Source organism: Apium graveolens, chromosome 2 (assembly GCF_009905375.1).
Source record: "Apium graveolens cultivar Ventura chromosome 2, ASM990537v1, whole genome shotgun sequence".
NCBI lineage: Eukaryota > Viridiplantae > Streptophyta > Magnoliopsida > Apiales > Apiaceae > Apium > Apium graveolens.
Window position 1 is genome coordinate 10,373,733 of NC_133648.1, and position 25,888 is coordinate 10,399,620.

The 25,888-nt window shown below is 35.1% G+C and overlaps 2 protein-coding genes across 2 annotated transcripts; one reads left to right on the plus strand and one right to left on the minus strand.

Annotated features, from left to right (window-relative positions):
• The first annotated feature begins 2,038 nt into the window (after positions 1-2,038).
• LOC141706915 (temperature-induced lipocalin-1-like) lies at positions 2,039-3,082 on the plus strand. Its single transcript, XM_074509803.1, has 2 exons — positions 2,039-2,462; positions 2,545-3,082. Exons 1-2 carry the CDS (start codon positions 2,091-2,093, stop codon positions 2,725-2,727), a joined length of 555 nt encoding a protein of 184 aa, XP_074365904.1. The 5' UTR covers positions 2,039-2,090; the 3' UTR covers positions 2,728-3,082.
• Positions 3,083-3,158: 76 nt separating this feature from the next.
• On the minus strand, positions 3,159-8,188 carry LOC141706914 (VAMP-like protein YKT61). Its single transcript, XM_074509802.1, has 6 exons — positions 7,881-8,188; positions 7,276-7,373; positions 6,248-6,352; positions 6,081-6,146; positions 3,838-3,924; positions 3,159-3,412 (listed from the first exon to the last, which is right to left on the minus strand). The coding sequence occupies exons 1-6, from the start codon at positions 8,071-8,073 to the stop codon at positions 3,362-3,364; spliced, it is 600 nt and encodes a 199-aa protein (XP_074365903.1). The 5' UTR covers positions 8,074-8,188; the 3' UTR covers positions 3,159-3,361.
• Between the last annotated feature and the right edge of the window lie 17,700 nt (positions 8,189-25,888).

Here is a 25,888-nt window from a genome sequence, read left to right on the forward strand (position 1 = left end):
CTTGTAACCATCCAATTCTTATGAGGTATGAATTGAGTCAAATGCTTGTAGTTCGGAAACAAAATGGATCAAAAGCTCAAATATGTAAAGCCATTTATTCACTCCCACTCAAAGCTCCTATTTTCAATATCCACCTTTAGCACATGCATACTACTTATATTATTATCCATTTATAGTCATATTTTTCTGAACTACAATCACACACACTATATCTTCACATACAGCTAGACATCGAGGTTGATATCATATACAGATAAAACATAAAATCATCTGCAGATTGAAAATGGGATCAGACTCGAAACAACCTAATATCCCTACGCAAACTCAAAATCTGAAACACTCGCACCAAGCTCTACCGCCGAGCACCAAAGGCACATCAAATCCAAAAATGGTTTTATTTGGTGGCGTTGCCGTTCTTGCGGGTATTGCCTATACCATCTTGTACTCCCACAAGAAGCCGGAAGCTACTGCTTCCGACGTTGCTAAGGTTGCCAGCGGAACCGCTGGCCCTGAACACACCCATCCACGCAAATAGATCAATCAATTACGTATATAATGTACCTTTTTTCTTGGTTTTGTTTTTGTACATTTTTACACAAGTTTCGTAAGCTATGTACGTTAAACATTGGACTTGATTGTAGGAACACAAATAAGTGTAAAGTGGGTACTACCTTTATGTATAAATGAAAGTTGCCATCTTCTCTTCATTTGAGCTTTATTTTTTGCTAAGCTAACCATGCGATTTTTTTCGTTAATAAATAAGAATCATGTTAGAATATAATATCAAGATCTACTTAGGTCTTGCTAACACCTTGATTTTTTTGTTGAGCCGATAACGTTGAGATGTTAAATGAGCTGTTTTATCTTGAGATTTTATAAATTGATTACTTAATATGTTGCACGAGAACACTTAATGGGTGGAGTACCGAAGTTTGAGGACGTTCTGGGGACGGGGACGTCATGGGACGGCTTGGGACGTCCCAAGTCCTACCCAAAAGTTGGGGAGAGCGGGTTGATATAAGGGTCGTTTCGTGAACTGAAATGACAAATATATCCATCCGCACTTAAATAAAACATACAAAACGGTAATGTGAGTTGCTTCAAATTAGTTATACACACACGCTCATCTCCAGGAATTTTGAACAATATAAAACAAAGAAGAACAAGATGTGGACTGTTTGGTGGAGATAATTTTAATTCTTTAGGAGCCGTAGAATTCTTGGAATTTGCATAACATTCATTTGATGAACCTGAAATTGAGAATGAGTTAATTTCCGATGATTTTAATATTTGAGAATGTTGTATTTATCCTATTTATATAAAAATTTTAATATTTTATTAATATATTACTAGCCGTACCCTTTAATTTTAAAATTACCGGTTCATGTCCCGGTCTCCATACCCATACCCGTATATGTTCCTGTACCCGTCTCCGTGCAACATAGCTTAACAGAACAAAAACAACTAAATTTCTCCGACAGGAAGCTCTAACATAACAGAAGGATACATTTCTTACCCCAGATAGCGACATAACTATTTTCTTCTCTGTAGTGTTTATATTAGTTGTGTGGTTAATTGCTGATTCTTTGTTAGTGTCAATGGTTTTCACGAGTCATGTCAAATACTAAACACATAACTTACGAGGAAGCACCTGGTGGAGGTATTTTTGTAGCCTGCAAATCATCTCATTATTGTCAAAGATAAATGTGTAATTCATTTTCTTGCCACCATTCTACGCAAGCACTCTTCTCCCTTGTTCTAGCCCCTCTCCTCTCCGGGTTATATTGCATTAATACACCAATGTGCGTGTGAGAGTGTTTAACTATAAAAAACGAAAGACTAATAATTACAAGTTATATTATTGGAAACAAAATTAAGTCGAACATGCAGTTGTCACAAGCTCCCAAAAGCAAAAGAAAGAAACAAACTTGTAAAGTCGAGAGTGCACTCTACACGCAGAAAATGTCGAGTATTCGCCCCTCCACGTATGTCTGGAATCTAGAAGCTTCCCTACCTTATCAATAAGTAAGATAACATTGCTGCCATATTTTCTCAAGCTAATCATCTCATAGAACACACACACAGTGAGAATGGCAAACAAAGATATGGAAGTAGTGAAAGGCTTGGACTTGGAAAGGTACATGGGAAGGTGGTACGAAATAGCTTCATTCCCTTCATTTTTTCAGCCAAGGAATGGTGAGAATACCAGAGCTACTTACACTCTGAACGGAGATGGTACTGTCCATGTTCTGAATGAGACTTGGAGTTCTGGGAAGAGAGATTCTATTGAAGGAAGTGCTTACAAAGCTGACCCTTCAAGTGATGAGGCCAAGCTCAAAGTCAAGTTCTATGTTCCGCCTTTCCTTCCCGTCATTCCTGTTGTTGGAGATTACTGGGTTTTGTATATTGATCAGGATTATCACCATGTTCTTGTTGGTGTACCCAACAGGAAATCTCTTTGGGTAATCATCCATCTCAACTAACTATACTTAATCGAGTTGTGTCGTGGTTTTTGTAATGATCATGTGGATTTGTTTTGTGCAGATACTGTGCAGGGACACTCATATTGATGAAGAAACCTACAAGAGTCTTTTGCAAAAGGCTGAAGCTGAAGGTTATGATGTGAGCAAGCTTCATAAGACACCGCAAGCTGATCCTCCACCGGCGAGCGATGAAAACCCAACAGACAAAGGCATTTGGTGGATCAAATCCCTCTTCGGTAAATAGAGGGGGTGAGGGTTAAGAAGGGCAAATCACATGTCTTGGCAACTGTACTACCAGCTGTGTAGAAATATATAGAAATAAGGGTTTCGGACCTTGCAGTATTAAAACCTATGAATAGAGCGTGCTAGTGTTGTCTGATAAACTGTTAGTTACTTTCTTGTATGCTCCTGTCAATGAAGTTTTGAGTGCTACAGACTGAAAAATAACTTCCAAGGAGGTTTGTGGAGTCTAGTTGTAATACAACTTATCCTTCAGTGTATTAGGCTGTGTTTGTGTACAACAGAAATGTGCCTGTGATTGATGCAAGTGATGTACACATGAACCATACATGGTGTCATCTTCTGCCTTGTTCTCACAACTTCATTCCACGAGTTACTTTACACTTGAGTATTACGAACATACAACATTTAATTACTCAAAAGCAAGAACTCAACTGAGGCATACATTCTTATCCGATACATTAAAACTCGCCCATAATGAGCATACCACTCTTTGATTTTAGGAAGGTCTGGATACATGAACAAAGAACAATGTTCCAAATGCAACACATTATAAACAGCATAAATCACAGTATACTGAAACTTCATCAAAGTATAACAATAAACAATGGGTGGGACAGTCTCTCACTTCAGGCTCTCTATAATATTGTACAGCACTGATTGGTTTTCTTCGCCTGTTTGTAGAACATCTGTTTCAAACATCGCAACCGGCATGTTTAGTATTGGCCAAAAACAACTTTCTTTCAAAGTAACAAAACATAAAAATATTAGTGAAGGGCATACACAATCCTCCACATTTAGATATATACCATACACCCATATACATACTCTTGTGGATTAATAGCTCATTGCACGATTAAAAGAATGAATATGTGATTTGATAGAAGAACAGAAGCAAAAACAATAACTCTATGGATAAATAAGACATTCATCAATTAAATTTTCTTACTCGCAAAGCATATCAGAAATGCACTACAGCATTGGCTTCACTCGAACAAGTATTGTAACATATATTTCAGAAAAAATTAAATTTACCATGTGATTCATGTCAAATCAAGTCCAAAGTAAATTGGTGACTGCTACTGGGAAGCTATACAACAAATATAATAAGTACCTGCGAAGCTGCACTGAGATCTGAACTTTTCTCAACTAAACTGTCCAGCTTCTCCCCTCGAGCAAGAACACTATCGATCGTCTTGTGCTGTATGAGACAATAGTATGAATTTCAAGCCATTCAATTTTAAAAAGTTACATGACTATTCACCAGGTGATTTATTTTTATTCTGCTAAACAAAGCCAACCTGATATATCCATGTTGTGCATATATGTAAATTCTATATACTTGTAACTATAAAAGAAATATAAATTTTCTTTGCACAAAATTTAAAACGATTCTATTTTTAGTCATAACAGATAATGATAAATTTAAGGATTAAATAGGATTTTTCAATTTGGTTAGAGGAAACAAACAAACTGGAAAAGTACAACGAACTAAGGTGGCAACATTACTTTACAATAAAAAAGGTGACTATACGTAATTGCTGCTGATGCTTAGAGCAACTCCAGCAAGGAGTGCCAAGAAGGGTGTCAACGCCACGTGGCATGACACTCTTGTTAGCACCCACTGGAGTTGCAAGGGCGCCAAAGGGATGCCAATGGTGCCAACTTAAGATGCCAAAAGTTGGCAGTCCATAAAGTAGGGTGCCTACTTATTTTGTCTAATGTTACACACATTTTTGTATTGTACAATTTTTTGGCATTTTTTAATGAGTTGGCAGACTGGAACCTTGTATCTGGTTTTTGGTAATCAGTAACAAGAAATGTAGTAACTTGAGCTTTATGGAAAAGCAATCCCAAATTTAGTAATATAAAATATAAGACTATACATGATTATTATGGATGACCTTTGGAGATTTTTATATGAAAAGCTATACTCTAGTTTGTCCATTGTTTGTCATAAAAAAAGTTTTTGGACCATAGATCCTTGCATAAGCTACCGACATCGACAATTCCTAATTTAAATGTGTTCTCGCTCTACCAAGAAAGCCATTATTATTCCCTAATTCTAAAGCTTTTTTGACATGCCAAACTACTATCTAAATGTCCTAGGTGCTGGCAAATACCTTTGCGCCCTACATAGGCTATCTTTCTACACTTTCCTTCTTTCTAATTTATCCTTTATCTGTGTGCAGCTGTGCTACTTGGCTTCTCACAGTAAAGTGTAAAGTTAAAATGGTTTCTTTAAATATGGTATAATTATAATTATTGTCATTCTTAGTAGTTTAAGTGTCACTAATTTTGTTCTGTATCTGGGAGCTTTGATAATTTAATTTGCTGAACTTCTGGAAGCAACACAGAAATCAGCATAACAGAAGATTCAGAAAAAAGTTCGAAAATGTAATCCCGGACAGAACCAGTCAAAAATACATAATGATATTATTGAAGAATATGCTTACGAACAAAATATAGACTTATGCGACAAGAAAATTACTTATGACCTGGAAAGCAGGGGTGCGGCACCTCCCTGGCGTACTGCGCACCAGATACGTTCGGGTGCGGCGGTGTGCGGGGGTGCAGCGGGAAACGTACGGGGTGCGCCAACTTGGCATGTCGCCGTATTTCACAGATCAGCTTCGTGGAGGTGCGGGTTGGGGGTGCGGGAGTGGCATAAATTGTAATTTTTTGACTGACTTTAGTTACCCAATTGAAAGACAAAGAAGAGAGGAGAGACTACTGAGGCGAATTAATCATCGCAGTGTCTTCATCTCCATCTTCAATTCCTTGTTATCTGTTATCAACCTCCATCTTCGATCTGTGTTTTTTATTTTTATATGTATAGCGTGTATGTATCGTCACGTATGTATAACTTGTCTGACTACTTTCTATAGCGTCTTTGACTATTGTGCTGTGTCTTTCTGCTGGGACCCAGTCACCAACTGTTAGCACTTTTTTATGTAAAATTATTTCATTTTTCTTAAATTGGCTCTTATTAATAATGTACTCCTATCCTATGTGTTAAATTTGAGTAAGTAATAATAAGTTAAATATAATCAAGTAATTCTTTTTCAAATAAATAATTTAAGAATGTAATCGGTTATTTAGAATATTGAACTTATTTAACGACTTTATTTAATTAAAATGCGACTCTTTGACTATATTTATATTATATATATATATATATTATTTAAATATTTGTCGTATCCCGCCGCACCCGAATTCCCATTTTTGAATTTGCCGAATTTCCATATCCCCGCACCGCGCACCACCGCACCCGCACCCATGCTTCCTAGCCTATGACCAACTACAATCCCCAGAGACAGGTCAAGATTCACCTAATTGATAATAAGAAAAACTTACCAAAATAATTTTGGTTTCATCCAGTTCTCTCTGGATCTTCAACAATTTGTCAGCCTCGGCAGGGTCCTGTATAAAAAAAATATTGTGATGTTTCTAGTAATCTGCTGCATAAGCAGAAACTTACCTAAAAACACAGAGATGACATGATGGCAAAATCAAATATTCACCTGAAATTTGGTCAAAGCTTCATTTAGGTAAGGCCATGGCTGAGCATTATCAGCTTGAACAGTCCTCCATGACTCCCCAAAATTCTTTTGGTACTCATCTATTACCTGTAAAACATCTATGAGATTATCACTAATCAGCAGTCAAAGGTAACTATCTAGCAAAGCTATACGCTTAACATATAAATTAATGATTGATGACACCAGCTCTGCCACAACTATAACCGACAGATGGTGAGGGAATGATCGCAACTGCCCTTTACTTCTTATAAATTGTTCATTATCTTGTCTGATATAACCTTCTCACTCTCTAGCATATTAGTTTTTCACTCTGTTTGGTTAGAAACTATGAAATGAGATAATATAAGGACGACTAAAGTGAAGGAAAGGATGTAAGAGTGTAAGAGGGAAGAGTAAACAATAAATAAATTATATTAGTGCAAATTTTTTATGATGAAGTTTTTAAATACATATAAATGAGGCATTCATCACAAACTTTTTGGTACTGAGCTGTAGTTTTAGACTTTAGATTTGTTCGAATGGAATTTTAGGAAAGAATTAAACTTGCTAATATTTGTTAACAAAAAAACAAATTTCATTCTACCCCCACATAATCTCGTTCCTTCACCCCAATCAGATGATATAGGTTCAGACATTTTAGCAATACGGCAGGATAAATTGTTTACATAAGCGATCTCTATGATAAAATTGCAGTTGAAGTGCTTGAACATGAAAACTAAAACTACTACTGAAACAAATACATATACATGCACGGAGTCAAAAAAAATGCACCCTTAGAAGATGGACCTAATAATATACCCCATAACTCGTACAAGTTGATCAAGTAATTAACATTCAACATGAGTTACTTTCCCACAGCGTAATAAATAATTGAAACAGCCATGTGAAGAAAGAAATAGGACCAAAGATAACTAAAAGAAGAATTAATGTTTTCTTGAAAATCAAATGAGTACGCGTTTAGTTACAGAATGCAATTTCCCTATGAAAAATAAGGAGCGATATGGACTCACCTGGTTTAGCAAAGAAAATGCACTTCGAACGGGGTAATGATCATCCATAAATCCCAAGACACAAAGACCATTCCTATTATAAGAATGCACCTTGTACTCTATCAACCAACCAAAAAACAGAAAAAATAATCACAAACAAATTCACAGTATCTCTGTTTTCAAATACTGTAGCACTGAACGAACATCTACACCATATTAATCTGAACACAAAAATTCTACATCAATATAAGTCCAAAATTACGAAATTTCAAAACATGTGTTACAATTTAAATCAAATTGTTTAAATCCATACGAAACATCCGAACAAAATCCAATTAATGATCAATTACTAATAAAGTTACAATTTTTACAACCAATTCAACTACTTCCAAACCAAAATCCTAGATCCGAACCTCAATTACTCACTGATTGAGCAGAAATGGAACAAATTTATTAAATACATACATATAAGAGAGAGAGAGATGGGGGAGAGAGATATATAAGAAAGAGATGGGGGAGAGGGGAAGAGAGTCGGAGAGAGAGAGATAGATATGGGAGTGAGTCAGAGAGAGAGAGATAGGGGAGAGAGAGATGGGATAGGGGGAGGGAGAGAGAGAGAGAGAGACCTTCGTGTTGAACAGACTGGCGTTGAGAAGGAGGAGTGCGACTGGCGACAGTACGGCCGACGAAGACGATGAATTCTCGAACGCTGGGCCTCTGAAAGTAACCGAAATGGCTTACGTCCGTGGCATTGGCTAGAATCACCGGATCCGAACCGGCCGGATCGCATTTTACTACAAGTAAAGCTGTGATCTTCATTGATCTTTCTTTGTATGTATGTGTAATCTACTTGTTTTATTTATGTCTCTCCAAGAATCAAACAAGAAGAAGACGGTGTTTGGATTGTTCAGGATATACATGAATCATTTTCATTTACTCGTGCTAGCCAAAAGAATATAAATTTTATTATTTTTAACGATTAGCACCAAATAAATTATTTTACCATTTTTTTATTATTTTAATATTTTCTTTTTCGATGTGTCGAGTTTAGGTAAATGTTATCAAATAATATTGTCACTAATAATTACGATATGATGTTAGTTTTATTTTTTTGTTGCAAATATATAATAAAAAAATAAAAGTTTCAAATAAAACAATAGCATAAATTAATTATTGTAGTTTAATTTTATGAAAAAAGGTATAAACACCAAATTGTGTCCAAATTGAAATATACAATTGACACATCTCCTATTATTTTATCAGGCTTCAACACCAAAAAGTTTTAGTTATTATCTTTAGTACAACTACAGAATAATCATCACTTGAATAAATAACGGAGGTAATCTTTTTATTCATCGGGTTCATTTTTGTACTTTCTCCTCTATATGTATCATTACATCAATGATTTTTTTCCACATATGGTATTGCATATGATAGTTTTGTGTATATCTTCAAGTTTGTTGAACATTAGTAATGAGTTTGATTAATTGTTCAAATCTGATTTTATTCATCCATGCATTTTCTTCATATCAAAAAAACAAATAGCTAGTAAGCAAACATATAATGATTTAACACTTATAGATGAAAATGAAACATATTTAAAACTTGGGAACTGAGTCTGAGTCTGAGTTGAAAGAATATTTAGTACCAAATGTTACAATCGTGCATTTGAGTAATCCATAGAATAGTTAAACGCCGAACAAACATGTTAAAATCTAACTTGTACTTATAATACACATATGATGTCTATATTATGACATAGGTATTTCATAAATCGAGTTTGGAAGAAAAAAATTGAAGTGATATATCTCATGGAGGTACATATTTGTTATTTTGTTAATTTACATGCATAGTGTTTACCAATTAGACTGCAACAACCGAGTATGAACTGAGAACGTTCTATGATCTTGTAGCAGAGGATTTGGAGAAGAACAAAACAGAAAATGGGCAAGATGAAGATGTAAACGACATATTTTGCATTTGAAATACTAATGTAACATCTCTATCTATCCCAAACTTCCTTACAGTACTAAAGCCTTATTTTTTGTTGTTGTTTGTAGATAGAAATTGAATGCTTAGATGTTACACGATTCATCATTATTCTCGGTCCTTATTAAGACGATAATAATGTTATGGTACGCCTATATGTACATCTAAGAAATGCCTACATGTTAAACAAATGTATAAGAAATCTTATAATTTAATGCCTCGAAAATATGATCACGTACTATGTCAAACTAGCATAATAACCCGTGCGAGTCACGGGTCATTTTCTAGATTTTTTTGTACTGACATATAATTATATTAGCAACATTCTTGATTATTTTTTTATTGGTAAATATTCTGTAACATCTATACTATATTATAATAGACGAAACATTAAAAGTTTGGTAGTTGGTCGGTCGGTACTTGCTGAAATTACTTAATTAGCCTTACTTGATTATTCTATTTCTAATTATTGAGTCGATCAATTCTAATTCTAATTGATATTAAAGTCAACTTCCTCTATTATTTTACCAATTTCAATTCTATTTTATATCGAACTCTATTTTATTATAATTTATATTAAATTCAATTTATTCTACCAATTTAAATTTTAATTCATATAAATTCTATATTATTTTAATTTGCTACTTCGGGCTAAATTAAATTAAAGCAAACTAAATATAAATATTAAGATTTAATTGATATAATGTGACTCGGGTTAAGAAAAAATAATAACACTATTAATCCTTCTAAAAAAATATATTAATGAACTTGGATAAATAAAATAATATATTTTATTTATTCAGGATAAAAAAAATACATTACACGATTGATTCAGATTAACACAAAACTAAAATAAAAATACAATTCGACCAACAAAAACAAAATCATATTTTCTAATTATTCAGTCTAAATCAAAATTATCTTATTGATCTAGATTAAAAAAACTAAAAATAATTAGTTTTATTTGGTCGGTGTATTGAGTATCGGGCAAAAATAAAATAATGTAAACCACTTATCCGAGATAAATCAAATTAATATTAAACTAAGCATAATTCGTAGTCTATTGATGTGAACTAAAAAAATCAAATTATAATTAAAACGTAAAAATTATTTTTCAAAAATACATATAAAATTATCAATAAAACTATATCGTTCAATCGGTATTGTCTTTTTCAGATATCTTTTATAGAGTTATAGTTAATCGATTAAGTAATCACCATGCTAAAATAATATTTTTTTAAGGTCCCAACATAATGGAGATATTATATTTTTACCCTCAATAAAATAATAATTTCATTATAATAATATTTACTCCCCTACCAATGTAATGCTATCACTTTAAACAAGTTTACATGTTCTAAAAAGTAATGAACATATACGTTTACTAATATAATTATCATGAAGTCATAATATTTAAAGTTTTAAATGAACAAAATTTTAAATTGAATTCAAAATATTTTTTTAAAAAATATATAATATTAAAAAAAATATGGGTGATCCGTGCATCGCACAGGTTTTAAGCTAGTATATATAATATATCAAATGTATAAATGTATGTTGAGTTTTTATCAATATATATGATTTTCATGTGAGACATTAATAACGTACATAACATTTATAATATAGCTCATTAGTCAAATTATATATTTTCTTATTTACATCATGTAATTTATATAGGGAAAATGGATTTTTTCGTCACACAACTTATCGTGTTTTTAGGAACTTACCACTCAACTATTATTTTTTTTCTTTTACTCACTAATGTTAGGTTCGTATTTGTTTTTAGTCACTAACGTTAGGTTCAGATTTGATTATTAGCATTATGTCAATTTTTGGTAGCATTATTAAAATGTAGTGGTAATCTGTAATATTTTAATGATTTGATATATGTCTATATCTTTATATATAGTACTCCATATGTCCTCCAAGACGTTTACCTTGGTGATGAGAGTTTGACAAACATTTTAAGGCTCCTGAAAGATGTAGTTTCATGAATTATTTTTATTTTTTTTAAAATAATAATTTAACATTTAAATTTTTATAAACAAAAAAAAATCTTAAAAAATAAGTTATAAAACTATGTTTGTAAGATAAATATCTTGTGAGAGTTGTTTGATTTAATACCAAATTCACATTATTACAATATTATTATATTTTTGTGTTTATATATATACTTGTTTCACAATTCTATTAGAATGGATGAGTTTATAGTTTTAATTTTGGGTCGGTAAGAGTTGCATGAAAGAGTTGTAATTGGTGATTTCATTGGGTTTTTGAAAGTGTCGTTTGGTAAATATTGATATGTAATTTTATAATTTTTTATAAGTACTTTATGATCAGTTTGCTAATTTGATTATATTGACTTTTTTTTATTTCCCAATAATTTTAGTACGGATTGCGATGCCTCATCCTAATAATTTTGGTTTTGAGCTTAGTACCCCACCTAAAAAGTAACAGACGTATATGCACTGATTTTATGCGTCTGTTTACAATGTATATACATCTGTTCTAATCAGATATTTAAAATAATATGCGTTCTTCCTATAACATACGCATATAATTCAGACATTATACTCCTCCTCCATATGCATCTAGCAAACTCAGACATATATAAGATTTCTTATAAGACACCTATGACACTTTGTGTACTAGTTATCACTATATTTTAATAATGTTATAGAAAATTGACAAAATACTAATAATCAAATCTAAACCTAACGTTAGTGATTAAAACAAAATCCGAACATAACATTAGTGAGTAAAAAAAAAAATTAGTTGAGTGGTAAGTTTCTAAACACACAATAAGTTGGGTGGCAAAAAAATTTAAAGTAGGGTAGTCACTGTATGTTTAAATGAAAAGAATTTAAAGTTAATTAATAGAATTTTTTCAGTATGTTCATAAAAATTAAACTAAAAAATAACATATATGTTTAATGCAGAGTCGAATAATAAGATATTTAATTTATAAAGTTAATACTAATTTATAACTTCCTTACTTAATTTAAAAGGATTGCTAATGTACAGCTAAATTCGTTATGACCTGCATTCATATATTCAACAAAGTAGAATTTATACTACTGTTAATATAAATTGATTTTTGATGGAAAATGTTATTTTAGATTTAACGTCTGTGTTGATCTTATATTATTGTTAATGTATTAATTTATTAACTAAAGTTGACACGACCCAGTTTTAAATCTATTGTACAAAGTTAATTTATAAGAAGATGTCGATTATTGTCAATGTTATAATTTATCCATTCAAAATTGGCATAATTCACCTAGTTTTCAACACATTAAAAAAAACCAATATTTAATTGATTATTCTCATTTTCACAACATAAAATACTTTTGTTATTCTCATTAAGTGTATCAACATTTGTTAGTCCCTTAACAATATAGCAAGAATTACAGAAGGGGTGTTGAATGGAATTCTTGAACCTTTTTCTTGAAATAAAAATGTTCAACTCGATAATGGATATATTTGTTTTGATTAGCACAATGCGGAATGTAAACTTGAATGAATCAAAACATAAGTAATTAAAAACAAGAGTCTTTAAAAACTTTCTGGTGGATTTAAACAATTCCACCAGAGATATATTTAATATATCGAGAGGACTCTGTGTGCAGGAATGCTCACAGCTGCTTACAAAATAGAACTGCTAAGAACATAAGAAATGCTAAAGATAGTGCTTACAAAGATTTCTCTGTTGTTGTTTCTTAGCTATCTCAGTTATTTTTCTATTTGCTACTCTCTTGGTTTATATATTACCAAGATTACAAAGTCAAAAGAACTGAACAAATATAAAATCTAACAGTCTTGATCTTTGCTGCTTTTTCGTCCTCTATTACCCAGTTAATGGGCTTCCACAGTGTACTTGTATCCAACTCAACGGCTGTGTGTCAGCTTTCACTGTTCAACTGAAGTTTGAATCTTGATATGATCATCTGTCGACTTTCAGATCATCCGTCGATGACTTAACTGATCATCCGTCGACTGCTATGTTAAACATCCGTTGATAGTCATTTGATCATCCGTCGAAGCTTTGTTAAGCATCCGTTGGTAGCTATTTTGGCACTTGACTTCATTTCACTTATACAGAATTACAAGACATTGCTTATGTACAGTTAATCAACCTATTCTGCATATCTAGTTAAAGTCAACATGACTTATATGCTACTCCAGATTCTATACAAAGGTGCATACAACACTGTGCTACAAACTTATTATTACATAAGCTACTCACTCGATGGATAATAAGTTAATCATCCGTCGGGACTATAATGAGTTATCCGTCGGGACTATAATTCTTATCCGTCGAGTGCTACATTATTTCACTAAGTAAAATCTACTTAGATATTTTGTTTAGGTAATCATCAAGTACACAACATATTCACAACAATCTCCCCCAATTTATGTCTACTGGAATTGTAGCCATAAATTAAGAGATACTTGATGATAACAAAACATCCTAAACATATATCTTTAAAGATAAGTAGATAAAATTGAAAGTGCTTCAATTTAAACAAAAATGTACAAGGTTTGGCTCACAGTCAGTTCAAGATGCTCCTCTAGTCTGAGCAGATTTTTCTAGATTCTTGAAGGTCTGGATCTTCTTCCAAGCTTTCTGTTATTTTCTTCAATTTGATTCTGGAGCTGTCTGTGGAATTCTAATTCATCAGATTCTGAGAGATCTAACATTTCTTGCATTTCCAAGAGAGTCTCATTGCTAGAGATACTCAATTGGTCTTCTAATCTGAAGAATCTTCTCACACCCTTGTCATCCATGAATTCCATCAGCCAGTAGGGCCTTAAATGCACTCTTCTCCCTGTGTATGGGATGATAAGAGTTTTGGGTAGTGCATCTTTGGCTCTAACACTCCTTAGCTCTTCAATCTTCTTCAATACTAATCTTCTTGCAGTTATATTGAACCCAAAGTTTTTCTTGAAGGATGAATAGACTTTGATCAACACAGTTTGGCTTTCTTGAAGTATCCTGTGAAGAGGCCACTGAATCTCCGTTCCCCCTTTGTACTTGAACACCAACCTTTCAGGTAGGTTTCTGTATGCATCAATTGCCCTTACCTCATCCAACTCCTCCAGATAAAGGTTTAGATCTGAGAATTCTTTGATGTCACACAAGTACAAGTAGTCTCCCCTGTTGACCTTGGGTTGAGCTTTGACTACTGACTTGGATTTGAGATGTGACAGCTTCACTTTCTTGACTGCCCTTGATTTTGTCCTTCTTGGCTTAGTAAGAATTGGCAAGTTGAAGTCAGGAATTGGTAATTTATCCCACTCTATTGGCTCATCCTTTGGCACAATAGGCTCTCCATGTATGTTCCTGTAGGGGTCCACCACCCTTATGTCTTCAAACACCACAGAGGGCTTTGATGCTTGAGTTTCAGCTTGAGTGGATTCCTTTGGAAATTGATCTTCCAATTCCTTGTCAACAACATCCAACTTTCTTTTTATTCTTTTAGCCAGTTCTTTCTTTCTTGGGGATTTCTTCTGTTTTTCAATCTTCTTCTCTGATTCAGTAGCTTGAGATGGTTGCGAGGGAAATTGTTGAGAAGAATTCACAGCCTGTAGCTTGGCCAAGATAGCAAACTGTTCTTTCTTTTGTTTAGACTTCTTTGCATTTAGAGCAGCTTGCCTCTTTTCCTGCTTCAATCTGGCTTTTTCTTCTTCCTTTACATGAGCAAATTGTGGATGTCTAGTTACCACACAAATTTCCTTCCCATTTCTGAATATCTTTGCAATTCTCTTTCTTGAGGCTGAATCAGCTGGATCTTTGTAGAGGAGAATAGATCTTGACAGAAGCTTCTTTTCATCAGGCTTGGGTGTCTCATACACAGAATCCATAGGGTTCTTCAAAGATAACTTTGGATAGTTTGCCCTTGGTTTAAGAATTATCTCAGCCTTTGTAGTCTTGATGCATGAAGATTGTCCTTTCTCCAGATAATTCATGCTCATCTCATTCACATTGATTGGCTTGACATGAGAGTGATGGATGGCTGACTGATCTGGTTCCTTGACTAATTGAAACTTTTTATGTATTTCCTCATCAATATTTTTCCAGTTGATCAGAGTCAACTCTCCTTTATTAGCATCTTTCAAATTTGCTGCTGCTGCATTTATAAGATCTATACCATCTGCAACTAGTGGCTTGGAGATAGTAATTGAAGGTACAATTACTTTGCTGATTTGAACTAGAAGTTTCTCCCCCTCAGTTGGTCCTTTCTCCCCCTTAATTGATTCTCTCTCCCCCTTTTTGTTATCATCAAGTGGAGGAGTTAGGCCTTGTGCTTTAGCCAGTTGCATAAGAAGATTTGTCTGAGTCTGTTGATTTTGAAGAAGTAGAGCCACTGAATTCCAAATAACCTGAACTCTGTTCTCCAGCTTGGCTATCTTCTTGTCAGAATCTGATTCTCTCCTTAATCTTAGTAATAGATCATGCATGGTACCATATGGCATTATTGAATCCAGCTTCTCAGAGTTATATGTCTTTAAGTCAGCTATCTCCTTTTTCAATTCATCCACACTGAGATTCTGTCTTGAGTGTTGGATCTTCATTAAATGTAAAGAGTCTAGGTGAGCTTGAAGAACAGCCTTGGTACCAGCATCTGAAGCTTCCTGAAGGGCCTGCTGAATAGCTATTACTTGTTTTACCAAAGACACCTCAAATTTCCCTGGTGAAAATTCCTTTGCCCATGCCCATTTAGGTAAATTGAAAGCAGAACTTGGGCCTTCAGCTCCCTCTAAGTTCATGCTTCCATCCAAAGAACCAGAGTCATCATCATCAGAATTTACTCCAAATTTTTCAGATGGCTCTCCAGCTTGAGAAGGCATTCTGTTCACAGCAGCTTTATCTCTTTGAAGAGATTCTGTGGTGTGCACTAGATTCAAAGTCTGCTCTACCTCCACATTGCCCTGAGCAGCCAACAGTTGATAGGCTGAAACAGGGTGAGTAAAAGTGTCAGCATCCAAGGAAATGTTATCAATTACAGCTTTGTAATGTTGCTGAAATTGTCTTTTCTTTTCAGCATCATCCACAATCATTGACTCACTAGCAATGACTGGTTTCATCCTTATTTCTCCAGTACCTTCCTTTCTCTCATATTCTCTCTTTTATTGCATCAGGGTCTCACCCTGGCTCCCCACCCTCACACCCTCACCTTCACCTACTAAGGTGGGACTCCTTTCACTCACTTTTGCCAATCCTGAATGAATGGATTGCTGAGATTCACTCTTTTCCTCTCCTTTTACCTGGGAGCAACCCAGCCTCTCACTCAATGCACTCTTCTCTCTCAGTCCTAAGAGTGATTGTATTACCACCAAATCTTCTGCACTTGAAATTATTGAAGTTTGAAGTTGTGCAGAGACACTCGACGGATAAGTGATATCCGTCGGGTGAGTGGTAAAGCTATCCAACGGATAACTGCTGTTAAACTTATCCGTCGGGATACAATCACTACTCGACGGATGAGCAATATCCATCGAGAGAGTAGAAATGAATGAGGTGGGAAGAGAAACTATTGTTGACTCTGTGTTGATTGAAGTTATTTGAGGCACAGATGTCACAATAGAATCAGAAAGAATTGGCAAGTGAGCCAACAAATCATCTAAAATATGATGCTCACTTGCACTAGATTTTGGCTTCCCCAACAGAGTTAAAGAAGGGGAATCAGGAATTGAAGTGTTTATCATGTCCACTTCCAGTGAGTTATTTGGTGAGTATTGTGTTTCTGTGGCTTCTATTATGAGAGATTTTGGCTGTGACTCCACATTTATTGGAGCCACATCAATCTGAATTTGAGAAGGTGCAGGGACTGTGTCTTTAGCACCAGTTTGCACTAGGTGTGTGCCCTGTGCATCCCCAGTTGTTTTGGATTTCTTCTTTCTAGTGTAAGTTTGGTGTGAGCTTGTGTCCCTAACCCTCTTGGCCTGTGCTCTTGGATGAGAGATTTGCTCAATAGCCACATCCTTTTGGGAGGATGCAGCTAGAAGTGAGCTTTTATCCTTTTTAAGCACTACAGTTTGTTGGGAAACTGCAGTGTGGCTAGGCTGAGATTCACTCAACTCTCCAACCTTATCCTTGGGGTTTCTTTGATGTTCACCCCTTCCCTTACCTATCTTACCCTCCTTCACACTCCCCTCTTTGGTTTTGGTAGATTTTTGAACTGGTACCTTTTGAGAGATACCAGAGGGGGTTTTCTTTGATTTGGACTTAGAAATTGCAGTTGTTTTGGCAGCTTTGGTAGGAAACTATTTGGTCATTGTCACAGTTGGCATAGCTATGCCTGAAGTCAAAGAAATAGAAGAGATTGGAATAGTTGAGGGTCTGGATGAACTTACCTCACTTACCTGAGGTGTCAGCATTACAGGAAAATAGAACATTGGCACATCCTTGTGATGGTTGGCTCTGTTTAAGTCTGTAATGATTCTTCTCTCTTGAACCCAACAAGCTAATTTGTTGTCAGGGTTCTCAAGTACAATCTCTTGACAAAGATGGTTAGCCAAAAGCATAAAAAATCTAGCATAGTAAACATTCTTTCCTCTTTTGGCTAAGTCACCTAGTTTAAAACCTAACTCATACACAACAAGGTCACTGAAATTTTAATATTTGTCTGTAACTAGCATGTATAGCATGTTAAGCATGGAAATGTTCACAGAATCAAAATTACTGATTTTTCCAGAAAAGACTTTAGTTACTACATCACACAAGTAACTCCATTCCTTCCTAAGACCTAGTCTTCTAATTTCACTTAGTTTTGCAGTAGGAAGTGCATAATGAATGGAATTGAGCATATTGACAATATCAGTGTCAGTGTGTGGTGTAGTTACATTATCATCAGGAATCTTGAAACATGCTTTTATTACATCACTATTGATACAGAAATCATTACCTTTGATGGTCAGAGTGATTGTTTTGTCAGTAGAGTTGTAGATTGATGTTGTCCACATCTCCTCAACAACTTCACAATAAATTGTGGGTGATTCCAGCATTACAAAACTTAACTTGCAATTTTTCACGAAGTCCATCATCTTATGATAGTCTTCAGATTGCTGAATCCCCTTATTGACCAAAGCAGTGAAGTTGTTCTTCTCATAGATGAACCCAGTCTGTGACATGATCTTTACTACGGGTGCCATGGTTAGAGAAGAAAAGCTTGAAGAGAAAGAGGATTTTTGCTTGAGAGAGAATGAAATAACACAGTTGAATTTGAGAGTGATAAAAGAAAATGATTAGAATGAAATAAGTTTTTTTACTTTACTCAAAATCAACGGATAAAAATAATAAAGAGAAGTAAATTACCCAAAAGAAATTGCCTAAAACAGCCGTTTTAAAATAAACTGTGAAAAATTCTACCCATTATCCGTCGTGTAATGCTTACAAACTGTAAGTATACTCGATGGATAATGTTTAGGGAATTAACGGTTAAGATTTAGACACTTCGACGGATGAGGATAAGCTGTTATCCGTCGAGCTTTAAATACTCCAGAAAAGTAATTAATTTTTATTTATAATTTGTATATCGACGGATGACTCAACTCGATGGATAATGGTCATCCATCGAGATGCAAATTTTGACTTAGCCAAAATTTTCATCCAAGACTAAAAATCAGTTAAATTTCTGGCTACTTTTCAACTTGCAAAATAATTCAGATAAATTCAAGAGTAATTAAGCATACCTAACTCACTTACCAACCTAGAAAAGGTGGATTCATCCAGTGGCTTGGTAAAAATATCTGCAAGTTGCTTCTCACTTGGAACAAAATGTAACTCTACAGTACCATTCATTACATGTTCCCTTATGAAATGGCACTTAATGTCTATATGCTTTGTCCTTGAATGTTGCACTGGATTTTCAGTGATGGCAATTGCACTTGTGTTGTCACAGAAAATAGGAATCCTTTCAACTTGCAAACCGTAGTCTAGCAATTGATTTTTCATCCATAAAATCTGTGCACAGCAACTGCCAGCAGCAATATATTCAGCTTCAGCTGTAGAAGTAGAAACTGAATTTTGCTTTTTACTGAACCAGGACACAAGCTTGTCTCCTAAAAATTGACAGGTTCCTGTTGTGCTTTTTCTATCAATTCTGCAACCTGCATAATCTGCATCTGAATAACCAGTTAGATCAAAACCAGAATCTCTAGGATACCAAATGCCAAGGTTTGGTGTTCCTTTGAGATATCTGAAAATTCTCTTAATAGCTATCAAATGAGACTCCCTAGGATCAGCCTGAAATCTAGCACATAAACATGTAGCAAACATTATATCTGGCCTACTAGCTGTTAAGTATAGAAGTGAGCCAACCATGCCTCTATAACTTGAAATATCCACAGAATTTTCAGTAGTGTTTAGTTCAAGCTTAGTTGCAGTGGCCATGGGAGTTTTTGCATATGTGCAATCCATTAGATCAAACTTCTATAAAAGATCAAAAATATATTTAGTTTGACTAATGAATATTCCATCACTAACTTGCTTAACTTGTAAACCAAGAAAGTAAGTTAGTTCTCTCATCATACTCATTTCATACTTGCTTTGCATCAGTTTGGCAAACTTTTTACAAAGTTTCTCATCTGTAGAGCCAAAAATAATATCATCTACATAAATTTGAACAAGAATGCTAGAGCCATTCACATTTCTGAAAAATAAAGTTTTATCTACAGTACCTCTTGTGAAGTGATTTTCCAAAAGGAACTTTGATAAAGTGTCATACCAGGCTCTAGGTGCTTGCTTCAGTCCATAAAGTGCTTTCAGTAGATAATAGACATACTCTGGGAAATTTGGATCTTCAAAGCCAGGAGGTTGACTTACATACACTCCTTCCTCCAAATCTCCATTCAGAAAGGCACTTTTGACATCCATTTGATAGACCTTGAAATTGGCATGGGCTGCATAGGCTAAAAAGATTCTGATGGCTTCAAGTCTTGCAACAGGAGCAAATGTTTCATCAAAATCTATTCCTTCTTGCTGACAATAGCCTTTAGCAACCAATCTTGCTTTGTTCCTTACTACTATGCCATTTTCATCCATCTTGTTTCTGAATACCCATTTGGTGTGTATTGGATTCTTTCCTGTAGGCTTGGGTACCAGCTTCCATACTTTATTCCTTTCAAATTGGTTTAACTCCTCCTGCATAGCTAAAATCCAATCAGGATCTAACAAGGCTTCTTCTACCTTCTTTGGTTCTTCCTTAGACATGAAGCTACTGTATAGACATTCTTCTTGAGTTGCTCTCCTGGTTTGAACTCTGGAAGAAACATCACCAATAATCAGTTCAAAGGGGTGATCTTTTGTCCATTTTCTTGGTTGAGGTAGATTAGCCCTAGATGAAGAGACCTCAATGTTGTCTTGATGTGTGATTGAGTTTTGATTGCTAGAAACTCCCCCTGAGTTTGTGGATCTTTGATTTGAGATTGGGGTGCTTTTCGATGGGTGATCTGCCTTGACTTCCTGCTCCTTTTGATAACCCGACGGATGGTGAATTTTGAGTACCGACGGATGAGGCAGGTTGTCTTCCGACGGATAATACAGATTGCCTTCCGATGGATGAAGCGTTATGTAACTCGACGGATGTTGAGTTTTGTGCTTCATTTGTAGTAGATTTGTCTGCATTATCCTTAGACACTGTTTCTTGATCACTCTCATCATCACTTTCATCACTGACCATCTCAACATCGTCGAATTTGAGGCTCTCATGGTAATCTCCATCTATTAGTCCTTCAATCTTTTTATCATCAAACACAACATGTATAGATTCAACAACAATGTTGGTTCTTAGATTGTAGACTCTATATGCTTTACCAACAGCATATCCAACAAAAAATTCTTCATCTGCTTTAGCATCAAACTTTCCATTTTGATCAGTTTGATTTCTCAGAATATAGCATTTACAGCCAAAGATATGAAGAAAGTTCAGAGTTGGCTTCTTGTTCTTGAACAATTGATAAGGTGTCATGCATCTTGCTTGATTAATCAGAGAGATGTTCTGAGTGTAGCATGCAGTGTTTACAGCTTCAGCCCAGAAGTATGTTGGTAGTTTTGATTCTTCAAGCATTGTCCTTGCAGCTTCAATAAGATATCTATTCTTGCTTTCCACTACTCCATTCTGTTGTGGAGTCCTTGCTGCTGAAAACTCATGCAAGATTCCATTTTCCTCACAAAATGCTCTCATGACATAGTTCTTGAACTCAGTTCCATTATCACTCCTGATTCTTCTAACTTTGAAATCAGGATGATTGTTAACTTGCCTTATGTGATTGATGATGATTTCACTAGCCTCATCTTTGGACTTTAGGAAATATGTCCAAGAGAACTTTGAGAAATCATCTACAATTACTAGGCAAAATCTTTTCTTTGAGATTGACAATATATTGACTGGTCCAAACAAATCCATGTGAAGCAGTTGTAGAGGCTCTTTAATTGCTGAATCAAGTTTATTCCTGAATGATGCTTTAATCTGCTTCCCTTTTTGGCAGGCATCACACAGTCCATCCTTTGTAAACTCCACCATAGGAATGCCTCTAACTAGCTCTTTCTTTACCAGCTCATTCATGGTCTTGAAGTTCAAATGAGATAGTTTCTTGTGCCATAGCCAACTTTCATCTTGACTTGCTTTACTGAGAAGACAAGTTACAGATTCTGCTTTAGTTGAGTTGAAGTCAGCTAGATACACAATTCCTCTTCTCACACCAGTGAGAACCACTTTGTTGTTTTGATTATTAATCACAACACAGGTTCCTTTGTTGAAGGTTACTGAGTTTCCTTTATCACAAATCTGGCTGATACTCAACAGATTGTGTTTGAGACCATCCACTAAGGCAACCTCTTCAATGATGACATTGTCCTTTGAAATCAAGCCATATCCCACAGTATAACCTTTGCTGTCATCTCCAAAAGTGATACTTGGGCCAGCTCTCTCTTCAAATTCTGTGAGCAGGGTAGAATCACCAGTCATGTGTCTTGAACAACCACTATCCAAGTACCAAAGATTCCTTCTGTTTCCCTGCACACATCAAAATCAAATCAAGTTGATTTTGGTACCCAAGTTTCCTTGGGTCCTGCCTTGTTAGCTTTCTTCTTCTGTTTCTTAGGTCTTAACTCATTTGACTTAGGAATTTCAGATTCTTCCTTAGTCATTTGGGTTGGGCCTTTGAAACCACTAGATGCAACAGAATTATCATGCATGTTTAAGGCTAACAGGAAATGGCATGCTTGGTGCAAACATGTTATTCCAGTAAGGCATGCTAAATGGCATTTGAGGCATATTGTATGCAGCATAATATGGATTAGGTGCAAATGGCATATTAGCAAACTGTGCATTCATGTTCTGTGTAGGCATAGCATTAACAGGCATGGGAGGCATGACATTCATGTTAGAGAATTGAGGCTGAACAGACATGGGAGTAGGCATGGCAGATTTGCAATTAATAGACAAATGATTTACACTACCACATTTGACACAGATTTTTCTAGGAGCATATTTGTCAGGTGTGTAGTTATTATGTTTGTTAATCCTTACTTTACCATTCCTATTGTTTTTCCTTTTAGTCTCTGTTTTTACCTCTATCTTCTCAAGTCTGTCACTTAACTGTTTGACAGTCATGTGACCAACATTAGCCTTCTTCCCTTTCTTGGCTTGACTTGACTCTCCTGAAACAAAGTTCTTGGAAACAGATCCATACTTTTCATTTAGCTTGGTTAATTTGGCTTTGCTAATGGGTTTGCTCACAGCCGAAGGATGAGGATTTTTATCATTCGACGGATAACACTTTTTGTTATCCGACGGATAGTCCTCATCATCCGTCGAGTCTACATCTGTCAGCAATCCATCTACCAAAATAGGTTCTAGTTTCTCCTTATTCTTTTTCCAGGCTTCATCACAAAAAGACTCAATTCCTTGAACCTTGGTGATTTGAGCATGAACATCTCTAGATGTTTTCCATGCTTTAATCACCTCCTGTTCACGATCGAGCTGCTTCTTTAAAATTTCTTCCTTTTTCAAGGACTCAGTTAATTCCTCCTTGGCAATTCTACACTCAATTTTTAGTTTCTCAAACTCAACAAACTGAGACTCAAGCACATTATTCCTCTCACTCAAAACAAGTTGTTTTCTTTGATTTTAGCATTTTCTTTAGTGAGGGACTTAAGTGTAACACGCAAATGATACAACTCTGTAGACATGTCATTTATTGCATCATTACACTCAGCTTTAGATAAATGTGTAAGGTTTGTAGTGATTACCTGATTGCTTGAGGAACTTGTCTCTGTTTCATCAGACTTGGCCATAAGGGCTAGATTGACATAGCTGACATCCTCCTCTTCATCCAAACCATCAGCTGCCCAGTCATTCTCTTGTGTAATAAAAGCCCTTTACTTTTGTTTGAGTAGATCAAAGTGTTTTTGCTTATAATCCACAGACTCAAATCTTTTCTTACTGGAATCTGACTTTCTACACTCATTTGCAAAATGCCCTGCCAAGCCACATTTGAAACACTTGAATTTTGATTTATCCACCATGTTTCTATTTGGCTTGGCAGCTCCAAAGTTCTTTTTGAACTTGAGCTTGGCAAATCTTCTTGAAAGGAATGCTAGGTGCTCATCAATGTCCTCCATGTCATCTTGGCTCAATGAATCTTCACTTTCTGCAGCTAGCCATTTACCCTTGCTTTCACAGGCCTTTGAAGTTGATTCCACAGCTTCCATCTTCACTTCCTTCTCCTTTTCCAGTTCAGCCACTAGTGCAATGGATCCTCCTTTCTTCTTTCCTCTCTCCATTCTTTCATCCTGCTCTATCTCAAGCTTATAGGTCTTCAGAATGCCATACAGTCTCTCCAAAGTAAACTCCTTATAATCTTGTGAGTTTCTCAATGAGACTGTCATTGGTTTCCATTCCTTTGGAAGAGATCTGAGAAATTTCAGATTGGAGTCTTTAGTCTGATAGACTCTTCCATGCAATTTAAGAGCATTTAGTAGCTTTTGGAATCTACTAAAAATATCAGTGAGTGACTCACTTTCTTCATTGTAAAAATGCTCATATTGCTGAATCAGGAGCTGCATTTTATTTTCTCTTACTTGCTCAGTACCATCACAGATTATCTGTATTGTGTCCCAAACTTCCTTGGCAGTCTTGCAGTTGATGATGTTATCAAACATGTCTGCATCAACACCATTGAACAGAATGTTCATGGCCTTTTTATCTTTCCTGACTTGTTCAATATCAGGATCAGACCATTCATGCCTTGGCTTTGGAACAGATGGTTCATTTCCCGTTGCAGCTCTCATTGGAACACGAGGGCCTCTTTTATGCAGTCCACATAGGCCTCATCTTGAGAAAGCATATGAAGATGCATCTTTACCTTCCAATGATGGTAATTATCTTTATCAAAAAAAGGAATCTTGACTCCAACATCTTTCTTGTTCATCTTGCTGAATTGTTTTGATCTTTAAACTCTTTGTAGATTAAGAGCTTGCTCTTACACCAATTGTTAGTCCCTTAACAATATAGCAAGAATTACAGAAGGGGGGTTGAATGGAATTCTTGAACCTTTTTCTTGAAATAAAAATGTTCAACTCGATAATGGATATATTTGTTTTGATTAGCACAATGCGGAATGTAAACTTGAATGAATCAAAACATAAGTAATTAAAAACAAGAGTCTTTAAAAACTTTCTGGTGGATTTAAACAATTCCACCAGAGATATATTTAATATATCGAGAGGACTCTGTGTGCAGAAATGCTCACAGCTGCTTACAAAATAGAACTGCTAAGAACACAGGAAATGCTAAAGATAGTGCTTACAAAGATTTCTCTGTTGTTGTTTCTTAGCTATCTCAGTTATTTTTCTATTTGCTACTCTCTTGGTTTATATATTACCAAGATTACAAAGTCAAAAGAACTGAACAAATATAAAATCTAACAGTCTTGATTTTTGCTTCTTTTTCGTCCTCTATTACCCAGTTAATGGGCTTTCACAGTGTACTTGTATCCAACTCAACGGCTGTGTGTCAGCTTTCACTGTTAAACTGATGTTTGAATCTTGATATGATCATCTGTCGACTTTCAGATCATCCGTCGATGACTTAATTGATCATCCGTCGACTGCTATGTTAAACATCCGTTGATAGTCATTTGATCATCCGTCGAAGCTTTGTTAAGCATCCGTTGGTAGCTATTTTGGCACTTGACTTCATTTCACTTATACAGAATTACAAGATATTGCTTATGTACAGTTAATCAACCTATTCTGCATATCTAGTTAAAGTCAACATGACTTATATGCTAGTCCAGATTCTATACAAAGGTGCATACAACACCGTGCTACAAACTTATTATTATATAAGCTACTCACTCGATGGATAATAAGTTAATCATCCGTCGGGACTATAATGAGTTATCCGTCGGGACTATAATTCTTATCCGTCGAGTGCTACATTATTTCACTAAGTAAAATCTACTTAGATGTTTTGTTTAGGTAATCATCAAGTACACAACATATTCACAACAACATTAGCACTGAATCTTATAAATTAGTAAAGATAAAGTCATATGTCCGTGTGTATATATGTAAATTATCGTTTGTTATATTTTTGTGCATATATATGTAAATTATCGTTTGTTATATTTTTGA